This window comes from Protomyctophum parallelum (assembly GCF_964188405.1).
Source record: "Protomyctophum parallelum genome assembly, chromosome: 21".
Taxonomy (NCBI): domain Eukaryota; kingdom Metazoa; phylum Chordata; class Actinopteri; order Myctophiformes; family Myctophidae; genus Protomyctophum; species Protomyctophum parallelum.
The window spans coordinates 37,806,683-37,823,271 of record NC_139713.1 but is presented as its reverse complement, the minus strand read 5'-3'; the positions used below and the strand labels follow the sequence as shown (position 1 = coordinate 37,823,271).

Sequence of the window (16,589 nt, the reverse complement as noted above, 5' to 3'; positions counted from 1 at the left end):
GCATCGCTCCCAGCGGGCATCGCTCCCAGCGGGCATCGCTCCCAGCGGGCATCGCTCCCAGCGGACATCAGCCGAGTAATTATCATTTAAGTTTAATTGGAAAAACACAGTGTAATGTGTTAATGCGTTGTGCATTTTGTAACCTTATTCACTTACTTACCAAAAGCACAACAGGTCCATTCAGCCACAGGCTGAATGAGTTGAACTTGATTCACAATCACAACTGTGTCCCCCCTGTACTGTACTGTGAGCATTCAATCAGTGCAGCACTGTTCTGACCGCAGACCAATGTTGTCCCGGACTTACCTCGAACCGCCACGCTATCCGAGTTAGAGCACAGCTTCTGTTATTCTAGCATTAATGATAAGCTATAGCCTGCGGGCTAAACGGGTCTCTTTCATGCAGCAGCTTTAATGTGGGATGGCTGTGACAACTAGGCTGGGAACCACTGAAATAAACTAGCTAACTGTGTATAAAGTAAGCTCCACCTTCAGTAGCCACAACATATACATGCCGCTTATACAATAGTGATAATAATCTAAAGATAATTATATCAGTCAGAGGGACAAAGCCAGTACTTTACTGCTGTAAGTACATTTGGCTCCTAATATATTATTGAATTGTTTTTATTTTACTGCACTTCACTCATTTTCAACATTATCTTCCAAGTCCTCTCACTAATGCTCATTAAAAGATTCCTGTCTAGTCACTTTGTCTCTTGTCGGTGGGCTATGGACTGTTCAGAAACCTACATACCAATGAAACTGTAGAAACTACAGTATTTTCTCTTCCTGGACAGTTGCAGCATGCTACGCTGAAATTGAAGCCGTTGTACTTGCATTTACTGTACGACCAGCTACTGTTTGCCTTGGTTTTTGTTCTGTCTTCTCTGCTTTTTATCGTGCTTTTTATTTTGTCGTCATGACTGCATCACTGAGGTGTTCATATTATGAAATATAAAGTAAGAAATATATATATGTACTCCTTTCCTAGTGTGATCTCTTAAATATAACCCTTTCTGTTACATTTGATACTGAACACAGAATAGAGACACAGGAGTTTTTACTAGGTCCTTCTTGTATAAAGGGGGCTACGCTACTCGCACCAATTTGAATTCATGGGGGAAATGACCTTGTTCAATGAATGGACAGATTAGCTACTGTATACAGGTTATGCAAAGAGTGATGACTTCAGCTGGTGGGGATGTTATCATGACCTGTTGCTTTGGACTGTTCAGGGCTTTGAGCTATTTTCAGCACAGTGCAACTTTGTCAGACACTTCGATAAAAAGACTACAATCATATCTTTCTCCATAGCACCCTGACCGACTAGGACATTTGGCAGTGTTGGCTATAGTAAAAAAATCACACCTGTGTGAAGTGAGGGGCACTCTTATCATTATACATCATCATACATCATCTCATGAACAACTGAATTTATGTGATTGGTTGGTTACATTTACGTCATATTTGGCAGACCTAATTTCTGCTTTCATTGTCAATGGCAAATATTGAGACGTGTGGGGACAAAAGCTGAGGGGCTAGCGCCCCTCAAAAAACATTTGAACATTTGAATTTGCAAAATAGTGCAATATTAAATAGCACCTTTATCCAAACCCAGACAGCGAAGGAAACCATGCAAGACACCAACCTGCTCACCGGGAGCAGATGGGGGTTCAGGGCCTTGCTCAAAGGCCTAATGAAACTGGGGGTCTTCCGATTCCCAAGCAGCAGCCCGACCTCCAATTTTTCAGATATATAACTGTGCCTGCATATTGATTGCACATACTACACTACTACAGTATATGTAGGTTCAGCTTGGGTGTCTAAAGTCTGTTACTGTACCTAAGCTGTTTCAACAGCTTCCATAATTCCTGTGGGTTGTTCTAATTCTCTCTATCTTTTCATTGCCGAAATCTGTCTTTGCTTTCTTTATCACTGAATTGACTTAATTTCTAAGTGTTTCTAGAATCACTGAACTAGAGCAAAGCAGAAGGCCCTCCAGATTAAATACAAGTCGGAAGGTGCACTGCTCAACAATGTCATGAAAGTGAGGAAATGGCCAACATCATTTTTTATTTACCTCTCACTCTAGACAACGGACGAATATCAATCTAATAGGTCTTTCTCAGAGCTGAGGAAGACCTCATTGGGACATTCACTGTGGGCTTGCTATTATCTCTACATTCACTGAACAACTCATTGTTAAGATGTCGTGTATTTTGGTAAAATACTGTAGTAATTTCTGAGAAGCATAAACCCTTTGGAATTTCTTTACGGCATTGGTGTTAAAACACTGATCATAATCCAGTCCGATTTAAATTAACAATGGACTGTTCCGACTAAAATGGGCTTGGATTTCGGTAATAAAATGTCCACCCACACAGCCTGATCCTACATGAACACAAGCACCCAGGGGCGGCCTTAAGGATCGGGAGGCCCCGTTCATGACGTCATAATTCTAATAATTCATAATTAGAAAAAAAAAAAATATTTTCTTTATATATATATTTTTTTTTGTCAGTATGTATTATCGGACTTCAAAGCATGAACAGCATACACAGCCAAGTAGAAAATACACAAAAGCAGCTTGCTTGATTAAACATGTTTTTACTTTAAGGTATAACTGGAAGGCAGCATTGGCTATACACAATGATGCAATCGCAACTGTCAGCGCTGCTAGTGCAGTGAGTGCACACACTGGGAAGTGGGAACAATTACAACCAAACAACACACTATACTTATTACTACTACTACTATTTTTTTTGGGGGGAGGCCCCTGGAGACTCGAGGCCCGTTTCAATTGAAACGATTGAAACATAATAAGGCCGCCACTGCAAACACCCCCTCGTTTACGCTTCATATCTTTCGTGAGGACCGTTCTATTTCTATCTTGGCATTCTTAATGGAACTGTCAAGCCATGATTCAGCCCGACCTTACTTGTCCCGAACAGTCGAATTTCGTCTATCTTATAAATAAAGACTTCAGGTGAAGAATGTGCAGACCTCTGCTGGATCCATATCATGACCATCAGCTTGAAAGGATGATTTATTGGCATCATGTCCCATTTCCGCTTGTGGTGTTTTCCGGCAGCAACGCTCCGGAGCTAGACATTGAACTTCTATTAACTCCTGGTCCTAACTGCTGCTGATGCCTTGCATGGTTGCCTCCACCGGCAGTGTGTTCATCCCATTGCAGCATTGCAGGCGCATTGCAGCACGTAATGTTGCGGTAAGTATAAATGGGTAAAGTGAAGTAGGCTAGAGTGTAAAATCACCAAATGTCTTTCCACAGTAAAGAGCGCTCTTTGATGGCTAGTATTGTTTTGTAAATCTGGTACAAATACATAGGCCCTGCCCTGCTATTGTTTCATATATGTCTGTTACAAATACGTGCAATGTCCTGTCCTGTCCTGTCATGTCCAGAAAATGTGTTGCTGGTGATCATGATTAATGTATTTGTGTACGGGTCCATTTGGTTGCATTTGTATACTCTCAAGAGTTACAAATGAACACAAAGTGACCACGGCGTGGTTATCACAAAACAAACTGCAGCAGTTCTTCATCCTTGAAGCAAAAGCGTTTTAAACAACCATAGATCATCCTTTGTTCCTCCTGAAAAGGGAACAAACTGGAATGCATCCCAAAGCATTTAGTGTCAGAGGTGAAGGGGTGGAAACCACAAAAGGATAATAGTTCAGCAAGCCTGAATTTAAAGATACAATCTGTGAGTTTTATTGCACTAGGCCATGTGCCTGTTGGCCACCGGCCGAAATTGGGAATGATGTGTCCCTTTTGTGCCCATATACAGTATGGAGATCTCTGTATCTGTCTGTCTGCCTATGTCTGAAGAGTGCAAACTGACTGAGAGCCTTTTGTGGCGGTTCTGGACAACCGTGTATCCGACCGACTCATGGCCGCGTGTGTCAAATTTGAAGTCGGTGCGGCGAACCACTGTCCTACCCGACACCAGGGCCAACTCTTCTCAACAGAAGATCATGGAGACCACCTCCAAACACTCCAGCTGTACTAGTTGTATTGTATTAGTCATTATATACCATATTATACTCACCAAACGGATTGGTTAAAGTAAAAATGAATTCTTAAAAGAAAATCCCACCCGTGTCAAGTGAGGGGCGATCTTAGATCATCATACTGTACATCAGCTCATTCCGGCCAATCACAGTTTGCGTCCTCACCTTCGTCTTTCAAGGTTTGTGTTTATTGTAGTGTACACGAACACTCAAAATTCATTCATTGTCAATGGAATGGAAAGTTTGTGTCAGGACAAAGTTTGTGAATTGCAGATCAAACTTAAAGAAATCACACTCGTGTGAAGTGAGGGGCACTCTTGTCATACATCATCATATACATCACATTCCGTGCTCAACCAATGAAACAATTTCCATGGTACACACAGACACACAAAGCTGGGTATAGGAGGGGCTATAGCACCCCTCAGAAATCACACTCCTGATGCCTGGTACCGTTTGTTTAAAGTGCTCTAGACAGACATTAATAGACTTCGCTGCGGGAGGGGAGGGGATAGTGCCCCTAAAAAAAAGGGGGCAGTCAGTGTGCTGCCTTTACAATAATAATATAATAAGAAGAATATATTCTCACACTCTCCTAATGGAAAGCATGCAAGGCTCCGCCTGGGAAACCTCAGGATGGTGAGAGTGGGGGTGACCTCATGTCCCGATTGGTCCCAGGGGAATAAGTGACTGTCTCACAACAATGCATGATGGGAACCAGGAAGCTCCTCCCGAAAACACAAAAGCAGGAAGCTTTCACACAAGATCACGTCACTCGCCGTTTAATTTCCTCACACTTTCACTTTCACTATTATTAGTGTTGTTATTGCTTTCACTCTATCCATCACTGTATATACAGTACAGAACAACTCCTCCCTTTCTCCCTCTCTTGCTCAATTTATAATCCATCGCATTAAGGCAGTGGTTCCCAAAGTGGGGTCCGGGGACCCCCAAGGGTCCTTGAGGGAGGTCCAGGGGGTCCCCAGCTAAATGATAGCTTGGAACCAAATGGACCCTTATGGGTCTGTAACTCTGAGTGTAACAGGTCCATTTGGTTCCATTTGTACACTCAGAGTTAAATTAATATTGATTTTACAATATAAATTGGGGGTCCCAGAGATAGAAATCCCATTAAAATTGGGGGTCCATCCATAGACTAATGCATGTAAAACTGGGGGTCCTTGAAATTAAATGGGTTGAGAATCACTGTTAAAAATCTTCTCTTATGGGGGTCCCTGACATATCTTTTCAAATGGGGGGGCAATTCAGTGTCCTTGACATGAAAACGTTTGGGAACCACTGCATTAAAGGACCACTTCACCACTTTTCAACCTATTTTCATATAATAGGTCCTCACTAATAATCTTGAAAAAATGGTGCAATTTTTTTCTACTCGTTCTGTGTCTCATAGGAGGGCTGTAGGCAGTTCAGAAACCGTCTTCCAGTGACATCATCGATGGGGAATACAAGCTAAACTGCAGGCTTTCTAGTCCTGAAACGTTGCAATGCGAAAATGGAAGCCATCATTCTCACGATAATGAAAATCTAAACATTTTTCTAAACATATCTTGTTTAAAAAATAATCTGCATAATGATAATGAGTTTCTAAACTGCCCACAGCCCTCCTATGAGACACAAAAAATGGTGCCATTTTATCATGATTATTAGCGAGGACCTATTATATGAAGATAGGTTGAAAAGTGGTGAAGTGGTCCTTTAAGGTGTCGTTCGCCGACAAGAACTGACGTGTTGTTAGGATAGTTTGTAGACACCGCATGTCCTCTTTGGCATGCGATGCACCGTCCTGTGATGGGAGTTATCGGAGTACAAATTGAGCTTTAGACCACAAAACTGCTAGATTCAAGAACTTCCCTCCGGAATCCTAAACCTCCAAGTGTTCTGCGTGCGTGCGCGTGTGTGTGTGTGCGTGTGTGTGTGTGTGCGTGCGTGTGCGTGCGTGCGTACCGGTGTATCAGCTCCTCCAGCCTCTTGCTATGCGCCTCCTCCAGTTCCAGCTCTAGTCGCCTGGCCTCGTCCTCCTCCAGGCCTCCGCTGGGAGCTCCCTGGAGGAGCCAGCGCTCGCGCATGGCTTTAGACTGCAGGAGACACGGAGAGAGGGTGGGTTAGGTGCTGCCGCACAGTGAAAACTGACACCACACACACACACACACACACACACACACACACACACACACACACACAGTAACTAAGTGCAGAGACCTGGACAATCCACATATGACTGCTAAAAATACCTTGTAGGTCAAGACAGCTATAGTATAGACTAGAGTATACATACTGTATATGTATATGCAGCATGTATGGCCAGATTAACCCATTCTGACCTGAGATCAGATTTTAAAAAAATGCTATTACATCCTGACAGTTTCATTATTAACCCATTCTGACCTGAGATCAGATTTAAAAAGTTTCAGTCGTTCTTCGATTTTTCAAAAATAGCAGACCTACAAGCTCGTAGCGCGCCACTCGGTGGCGCGCTATGAGCTTGTAGATCTGCTATTTTTCAATAGCTAAAGCATAATATGATGCCAACACCAAAATGGGTGCCCGTTCAGAATGGGTTAAGCCTTTCCAATGTATGTAAAACATTACGCGAGACATTAATTATGCATTAATAGTACTTCTATTATCTTTGTCATCTCTCGAAATTGCCTCTCAAATATCTCTTGATATTCACTCTCTCAGTTCATCTCGAAAGATTCAAGTCAGGAACTTTCAAGGGCCAGAGATGTTTTGCTATTAATCATTGTAGACGCTTTGATGCTCCCTCTATCTGGGACTGGGTGTGGTGGAATTCACGCTTAATTTATACTCCATCGCACAACGGCGTCACACATCAAAATAAGCCGGTCTGCAAGCTCACACAATGCGTCGCATCGCGTCACGGGTATAAATCAGACCTCAGTCTGCTGTTACCACAACAGAATGCAGTCGGAACGTGATCTTCATTTAGACTGTTGAACTTGGCAGGAAGATTAGAACAGACAAGTAAACCAGTGCATGATGGTCATGGAGACCAAACGTGCACACACAGAGACGTCCATGTGCGCACACTCACGCACGCAACACACATCACTGTTAATGAGATCCTCATATTTTACCAGCGGCTGTTAGAACGAGGCGTTTATTAGTGTGTCTGTGTACAGTATGTGTTTGTGTCTGTGTATGTGTTTGTGTCTGTGTATACAAAAAAGCTTTAATGTGTCTATTTGTACATTCTCAGACTCTCTCAGAGTTAAATTAGAATTCACAATTTCACTGAACGTAGGGCCAGGATTGTTAGAAAATAAAGTTATGTTTAAGCAGCCCACTTGTTGATAAAAAAGCAGTTACTTAAAGGGACACTTCACCCTTTTTGCAAAAAGATATGTGTTAATGACGTTTAGAAGCTTTAGAACACTTTCCTGGGGGGTCTTTATGTGTGTAATATGTGGTTTTAGATATTTTAGATTGTAGCAGTGAGCCCGGTGTCTCTGATGTCATGGACACTGGGCTCACTTCCTTCCTGGACTACATGTTGTCTCAGTAAGACAGCTCTCCCCCTATCCACAAGGAGGAGCAGTGCACCAAAGTATTATGGGAATTGTAGTCCAGGAAGGTAGTGAGACCAGTGTCCATGACATCAGAGACACTGTGCTCACTGCTACAATCTAAAATATCTAAAACCACATATTACACACATAAAGACCCCCAGGAAAGTGTTCTAAAGCTTCTAAACGTCATTAACATATATGTTTTTGCAAAAAAGTGTCCCTTTAAGTCCTTGGCAGACATTGAGTTAACTAAACTGTGACCAATTATGAATAATGAACTGGCTCAGTTAACCACATGAACCATTTGATTTTGAGTATCTGTGCCGATTTGTCAAGATCCGTTATATTTTTATAGAACACTTATATGCCACATCACAATAGTCCAATTTCCAAAATCACAGACAATATCCAGCCCAATATCATGACAAGGATAGAATATTGATGTCCTGCCCATGCACCGAAAAGGCCTTTTTTAAAACATTCTTTGTACCGTTGCCGTCATGTCCATGTCACTGTTATAGAGCTGTATGATTACGGCAAAGCGTATTACTCCAGGCCTTTCATGTATAAAGTCCTTCTTGCACAGCCAGTAGCAGTTTGTCAACGGAACCGTTATAAATAAAGAATAAAGCAGTGTGAGGTTATTGACCAGTGGTTTCCTCTGAGAACCATGTCTGCTCTCTCTCACGGCCGCACTTAAACAAACATTCCATTTCCTGTTGAGCTCTGACACCAAAACCCACACTGACTGGCCTGAGAGGGTTCTGGGTTCTCCTGGGTTTTTGAAGAAAAGGTTCTTGGCTTTTTTTTTAACCCCTTTTGAACCCCCATAAGCCCGCCTATTCTGGGGGGGACTCGCCAAAAATAGCCACATACACATTCAAAACGTGACACCTATTTAGCCCGTAGATCGGCTATACATTTGGCGCAGATGGAAAAAAAGCATTCAAGTCCCGTTCTCAGAGTCTAGAGAGGTTCTGGGTTTTCTTTAGAAGTCTGAACCCATCTGAGGACGCTCAATTGTGTTCTTTCATTATCGCTTGCCTTAAAATACTATACAATTCCTGTTCTGCAACTAACTTGAGCTTGTTGATGCTACGTAAATTTTTTTAGGTCTTAAGAATCTGGTTCTGTTGAGCGTTAATCTAAATTCCAATCTGACGCAGAGAGAGCCTTCAGTTTCCATTCGAGGCTACTAAAAGAGAAAGGAAATCAATGGAACCGCTTTGTACTTTGTATTTAAAACTGAAATGAGTTTGTCTCTCTCGACATCTCTGCTTTCCTGAGAGCCTTATTGCTGCGCTTATCACAAGCATCCTGTCCCAAAGCCCAGGAGACAGGGGGGCACAAAGCGCTGCTTCACGCTGCCTGGCCAGTGGCCGCGTGGCACTCAAGATGTAATGGCCGTTAAATGCGTCTGTGTGACTTCCACACTGATTCTATCTGACAAAGCTCAAAGGCTCTCTGGGTGATTTTGTACACAGACAACGGAGCAATCCGACAATGGCGGTCCCTCAACTTTGTAGTCACACTGATTTCTTCATTGAAACTATACAAGATCTACAGGATTCGGAATATTTGATATTATCCCATTCTGACCGCCGTGACCGGGCACCCATTTTGGTGTCGGCATCATGTTATGCTTTAGCTATTTAAAAATAGCAGATCTACAAGCTCATATCGCGCCACCGAGTGGCGCGATACGAGCTTGTAGGTCTGCTATTTTTGAAAAATCAAAGAGCGACTGACATTTTTTTAATCTGATCTCAGGTCAGAATGGGTTCATCAGACCAGTGTGTGTCCGGCGGAAACCTCGTATATGAATCTGATCTCAGGTCAGAATGGGTTATAATATTTTCTGCACTGAAGCACAAAACAATCCAACACAAATATAACACGGGATGCAGGAAAACACATAGGGTGGAGCAGCAAAAGTCTTTGGATTATACTCGGACATAAGAGACTGACCAACGTTTAGCAATGGTTCTTCTACTGGTGCTTAAACTGGTTTCTTCACTGTGACCTGAATGTTGTGTTTATACATTATCAAGCATAAAGCTAGGACGCAGTACAGTAGATCAAAGAACATCATGTTGGTGCATCTGTGTGGCACTAGGGGTAAAGTACTTCCTGCCCGCCACGGGGACGCCGGATGTCTCTGTTATCGACAAGCTGATTCATGTGGCGGTGGTCTACTCTACATTATCTGTCCCTTGGACAAAAGTTTAACATTTTGTCCATTATTTGCATTCACAGGGAGTCACCAGACAGTGAGGAATTTCACCAGGAGAGTGTAAGCCAGGCACACAGAGCTATCTCCCCCAGTAGACAGTACCCCTCTCCGTAACATGCTCCTAACCACCACAGTACGTCTCCGTATACCACAAACGGCTCAAAAACAGCCGTAGAGTTTGTGGACCGGGGCTCACTTGGAAATCTTGAAGGAGTTTGTGGCCCACTCGTCCGACCACTTAAAAGGTCCTTCACCACCAAACAGACTTGTTCAGACTACATCCCGACATCCCAGACTATACTTCAAACTGTCACAGATTGCAAACAGACTAAGCATTCAGCACAAAGGAGTCGCTTTTTCCGCGGCCGACATCGGTGCGGTCTGGAGCTACCTTAAAGGCGCAGTGAAACGGAAATGGTGAACAACATGAAAATGGTGTTTCAACATGAAACACCGGTCTGAAGTTTCTGAACCAATCAGAGCGTCGCATCCCTTCAGGCGATGGGACGGTAGCTAGGGACGGTAGCTATGCTAGGCGCAACAGCGTGGTGTTGTTTGTTTATAAATCATATGGTCAGCCAGCACAACCAGTTTACTGTTATGTGGCTTATTTCTTCCATATAATGTTTTCAGATACATATTCTAGCGTGATGATTAAGTTGAAAGCGAGTAATACACTGTATTGAGTATTCTGTAATCAGTAGCAGCTGTGATGGACGGACGCGCAAATATGGGAAATTAAACAGGTGATGATAGATATATTTGGTCTAGTTTGTGGGTGAATGGCCTTTTGACCTTTTAATCTAATTGCCCTGTGACTGACATTTGATGTCCAGCTGTCCCACTGACTTTAAAATAGTATGGTTCTGAGTCTCGATAGTAATACTTTTCCCTAGCCAGCGTTGGTAGATAAGAATTGTTTTGTTTTCGTTGGCCAAAACACCCAGCCTCTGTGTTTTTGCCCTTGAAAGTTAGTATTCGCTCTAACAGACTGGTAAACTGCACTCAATGACGTTCTGCCTTGTCACCTGATTCCACTAACTGATATTCATATCAGGACTATCTCTGCCCCGTGAGATATTTTCTGTATGCAATATTCAGTGACGTCTTGCATTATCTGTCCATTTGTTAACAAATATGTTTTTTTAACCTTGTTGTTCAACACATTGTCCGGTGTATTGATTACGGTATGCTATATCAACCATGTTTAATTGAACATGGTCAGAGATCGTTGTGAAACGCTGTCCGGATGACATGTCTTCTTCTCTCCCGAAGCAGTGGTGAATATATCTGATCGAACCTCCCTCTAAGTTCTGCTTGTCTGAGTTCTCTTTCTTGTGTCCGTCAATTCATTCTAAGGTATATTGGTTAACTCTGTTATACTCTGACTTTTACTCATCATAGCCTAAATGGTTTTTATATCCATTTCTGTAAAGTTACAAGCCCTCTGCTTCTATTCTGGTAAAGAGTATTTATGGTACTTAGATTACTTTCTAGAGTATTTATTCAGTTCCGGTGCTCCAGAGCTCTCTCTAGCTCTAGCTCTCAAGCTATCGATCCTAAGCTATTGTTTATTGATATTTATACAGTCCTATACAGTCCTTTCAAATCTATCATTATTAAAGATGGATCTTATTTAAAATTATCCATCATTTGGTCCAATCTTGCCTCCTTTAACGAGTTTAAGCCTAATTTATGTATTAGCTACTCCGAAAAGAAAACAACCAGTCCTATAAATTCACTCCCTCAAATTCACTTGACACACACAAGGAAGGGATCAGACGGGCAATTTTTTTGAGCATGGAGTTTTCCTTTGATCAGTGTTTACCATTGTGTCGGAATGCATGTCATCAGATTTCGACGGACAAGCGATTTTTTATTTTGGGGTCCGTGAACGGCTCACGGCTCAACAGTAGTGAACACTTCATGGACCTCTCACGGATCTGTGGACAAGCGATCGACGCATGGGGTTCCACAAGCCTGCCTTGTCCAGGGTCGGACGCTTCTCCACAGAACCAACCCTCCTCCCGGCTGTCTCTCTACCGCTGGCTCCGGACAGTGATTGTCTGCTTCTGTTACGATACAAGTTAAGTAAATCAAGGCTTGATGTCTTTCTCTGTCTTTCTTTAGCTTAAATAGATTATACTGTCATTATAATTCTTCCCCTGATAAACACCTCGAGCAGCGAGGCATACATTTTAGCTTATCAACTTAAGACAAAGTAGCGGAACTTTTTATCATGTCATAAATTATTTTAGCATGGTCTGTTTGTGAATCTACTTTCCAGCACTCGGTTTAGAACGATCGCTTCATTGTGTGCGGGAAATGTATATATAATATTTATTCTTGCTTTCTCCTCCGAGTCGACACGGAGCGATCAATGCAAGGGTAAATTTTCTACCTTATAACGATCCATAAACAGACTGGTGTTCATTCACATGCTTTTCCCAGTACTTAACACTAATTCATTCATTCAATTTTTTTATCATCCCAAAACAATAAGATTATTGATACCATAATTAAATTTTGCCTATTTAATTCCCATTGTTTTTAAAATAATAGCTCTTTTTAAATCCATTAGTGTCTGTGTGTGGTTGAAAGGACACTCCCTACTTTAGAGGGTGCTGTTATCTCTGGAATGTCAGTGGGAGGCGTGGGGGTGTGTGTGAATCCTGTGCCGGTGGTGTGTATATTGTGTGTGTGTGCGTATGCGTGTGTGTGTGCGTGCATGTTTCTCCCTCCCAGTCTTAGTGCACGTGTGTGTGTGCTTGTCCAATTATTAGGTGCTAGGAAGGGTCCCAAGTTTGTTTTGTTCAATTTATTTCCTGCTAATGAATGGTCACAACATCCTATCTTGACCATGACCATTCAACAGTGTAAACTCTTAGTTATTCTCCCTTTAGAATGTTTTCCCCTTAAAGGATCATTTCACCATTTTCCAAAGCGAACAGATCACACTGTTCTTTGATATCTCTCTCTCTCTCTCTGTGTTTGCATGTGTGCGTGAGTTCTACATTTAATATTACATTATTAAGAAATATAGAATCATGACGACAATTACTGTCAGACTCCGATTCCACCATTTCTCCAGTATAGCCTCCATTCTACCAAAACCCAACTAAATAACATTTAATATTTCATTTTTACGTTAGGTAAACTTCCCAGTATTATTAATTTATTTATTTAAATGTATTTATTTTATTGACATTTATTTTTACATTTTTATTTTTTATTGTTTATTTTTATTTTTATTTTTATTTTTATTTTTATTTTTATTTTTATTTTTATTTTTATTTTATTTATTTTCATAAAAAAAAAAAAAAAAAAAAAAAAACGTTTGAAATATTTTAATTTTGATTTTAATTTTAATTTTGAAATATTTTAATTTTAATTTTTGATTTTCGCTTTTGATTTTAAATTGAATAATTTTTTTTTTTTTTTTTTTTTGTATTTGAATTCTTTATGTTCAGGTGCTATAGTCTATAGTACTTTCTCTTTCTCTTTGCACTGTTGAATTCCTGGAGCGCTACTAGATTTCACAGTAAAACCTGTTTTCATTTTCTCTGTCCCTGTACCATGTGTTGCCCCTTCATAGTGGCCCACATGTCCCTGTACCATGTGTTGCCCCTTCATTAGTGGCCCACATGTCCCTGTACCATGTGTTGCCCCTTCATTAGTGGCCCACATGTCCCTGTACCATGTCCAGTACTCTCACACTTACATCTATATATATGAATAGTATCAGTCGTTCATATATCTTCTTTTTCTAATCTCAGATAGAGTGGATAGACTCAGGCGTTCACATCTATATATATATATGAATAGTATCAGTCGTTCATATATCTTCTTTTCCTAATCTCAGATAGAGTGGATAGACTCAGGCGTCCACATCTATATATGTATGAATAGTATCAGTCGTTCATATATCTTCTTTTCCTAATCTCAGATAGAGTGGATAGACTCAGGCGTCCACATCTATATATATATGAATAGTATCAGTCGTTCATATATCTTCTTTTCCTAATCTCAGATAGAGTGGATAGACTCAGGCGTCCACATCTATATATATATATATGAATAGTATCAGTCGTTCATATATCTTCTTTTCCTAATCTCAGATAGAGTGGATAGACTCAGGCGTCCACATCTATATATATATATGAATAGTATCAGTCGTTCATATATCTTCTTTTCCTAATCTCAGATAGAGTGGATAGACTCAGGCGTCCACATCTATATATATATGAATAGTATCAGTCGTTCATGCGCTCTAAACTGTGTAAATGCGTGCAAGGGGGAACATCTGTTCCTCTAGGTACCCTCCCTCCATAAAAAGTGCATTTTTACGGAACGCTATCTATATAAATATTGGTTATTTTGATAAGACCAGGCCCTCAGGAGAAATATGAATATATATATATTGTTTATTTAGATACTTTTCTCTGCCTTTCATCTGCCCTCCCTCCATCTTGGTAATGTGTAAATGCGCAGGTGTTAGAACCAGTTTGAAGTGTTTGTCAGAATTATTATTTTATTTTATTTGTTTATTTGTTTATTTGTTTATTTATTTATTTTTTATTTTCATTTCATTCACCAGTTTGTTCTTTGTTTTATCTGTTTTATCTCCAGATACGGACTTCTGTGCGGGTCGTGTTCGAGAGACAAACCGACGGAATTTCGACTTCCACAAAATACGAGGGAGATTGTTCGGCTGGTCTGACTTCTCTTCATTTGTCTGATTGCTCTGTTGATTGTGGACGTCGACATTCCATCCTTGTACAAGGTTTGGCACTTGATCCCGACCCAACTCAGAACCGTCTGAATTCACTATGGTTAGGCCCAACCCCCAGAACAGTTTGCCCTAATCAGTTGCCCATAGATTTCCCATATGGAACAAATTTATTCCACTCACGTTTCACCAGACATTTTTTGTTTTCGTTTCACCAGACATTTTTTTGTTTTCATGTTGTATGTGGTTTATTGAATGTTTTTCTTTTCTGTTTGCTAATATCTGTGTCCCAAGACATGTTCCCCTAATATTCCCTTCTCCCCACAATTAAATAAATATTAGGTAATTTTGATTTGATTTGATTTAATATTTACTGTTATAACCATTCCATTTCATCATAAGATCTGAGAACCCATTACATAGATTATTTGAACTGATTTATCCCATCTTTGGGACAATCTAAATTTCATTCCATTATGATTCATTATCCCACCTCACCATATTTTGATTATTTTAAATTTCATATTGGATTCATATTTCCCCTAAATTGGAATATCCCTCCCTGTAAACAGTTAACTTTATTTTCCCCATAACATAACCTATTATCCCAGAACCACCCCTTTCACCTTAAATTGAGTTTAATAATAGGAACACCTACCTCTCCATTTTATTTTTTTGGTTTTTATCATCATGAGTTTAATTGGACTAGGCATTAATCTCCCCGGAATCACTTGATTCTATATTTTGACCTTTATATGGTACTAAGGGACTCCCAAAGACATTGTTGCGACATCGCGCTGGAGCGCATGAATAATATCACCATCGGAATACCCCGTTTCCCCTCTCCAAGCTCTTGAACCATGTGACGCCATATCAGTATCGCCCACATGGCGGTTTGCAGAGAATGTATCTGTGAACCTGTCATTAGGGGGGGGGGGGGGGGGGGGAAGGGGCGAAGAATCAGAAGAACTAGGGCATGCAGTCCGCTCCGACTAAGAGCTGGTTGACTGTCCAAAAGAACTCTCGCAGATTCAGTTCTGACAACGAACTGATGGCGAGCCAGAAGAACTGCTCTAAAAATGAACACTCATGTGGTCAAAAATGACACATCTCGCCGGCCAGGCCTTGGCTGCAACGGTTTGCTGGGTTGGTTGCCAATCCCGAAGATATCACCATCATCATCATCAAGAAAGAAAAGCCCTTCTTTCTCTTTCCCACAGTACCATCTAAATAAGGATTTTATGCCTGGTAAAGTTGAAATCATTGTGTTTTTCATTTTTCATTGTTCCTGTTGCCATTCTGTTCCTGTTTAATTCATTGTTAAAGTAAAGTTTCCCCTGAGGATTTGATATTGTCAAAGGTCACATGACCATTCGCCCACAAAATGCGATGGAGTTGATAGATATATTTGGTCTAGTTTGTGGGTGAATGGCCTTTTGACCTTTTAATCTAATTGCCCTGTGACTGACATTTGATGTCCAGCTGTCCCACTGACTTTAAAATAGTATGGTTCTGAGTCTCGATAGTAATACTTTTCCCTAGCCAGCGTTGGTAGATAAGAATTGTTTTGTTTTCGTTGGCCAAAACACCCAGCCTCTGTGTTTTTGCCCTTGAAAGTTAGTATTCGCTCTAACAGACTGGTAAACTGCACTCAATGACGTTCTGCCTTGTCACCTGATTCCACTAACTGATATTCATATCAGGACTATCTCTGCCCCGTGAGATATTTTCTGTATGCAATATTCAGTGACGTCTTGCATTATCTGTCCATTTGTTAACAAATATGTTTTTTAACCTTGTTGTTCAACACATTGTCCGGTGTATTGATTACGGTATGCTATATCAACCATGTTTAATTGAACATGGTCAGAGATCGTTGTGAAACGCTGTCCGGATGACATGTCTTCTTCTCTCCCGAAGCAGTGGTGAATATATCTGATCGAACCTCCCTCTAAGTTCTGCTTGTCTGAGTTCTCTTTCTTGTGTCCGTCAATTCATTCTAAGGTATATTGGTTAACTCTGTTATACTCTGACTTTTACTCA

General features: G+C 40.9%; 1 protein-coding gene across 1 annotated transcript in view; it reads right to left on the bottom strand.

The window, feature by feature from the left end:
• palm2akap2 (PALM2 and AKAP2 fusion) overlaps positions 1 to 16,589 on the bottom strand; it is a 121,929-nt gene that overhangs the window by 74,092 nt on the left and 31,248 nt on the right. Inside the window, exon 3 of the mRNA XM_083793638.1 lies at positions 5,999 to 6,129. Coding sequence (XP_083649764.1) covers positions 5,999 to 6,129 — 131 coding nt within the window. The remainder of the gene's footprint in view (positions 1 to 5,998; positions 6,130 to 16,589) is intronic.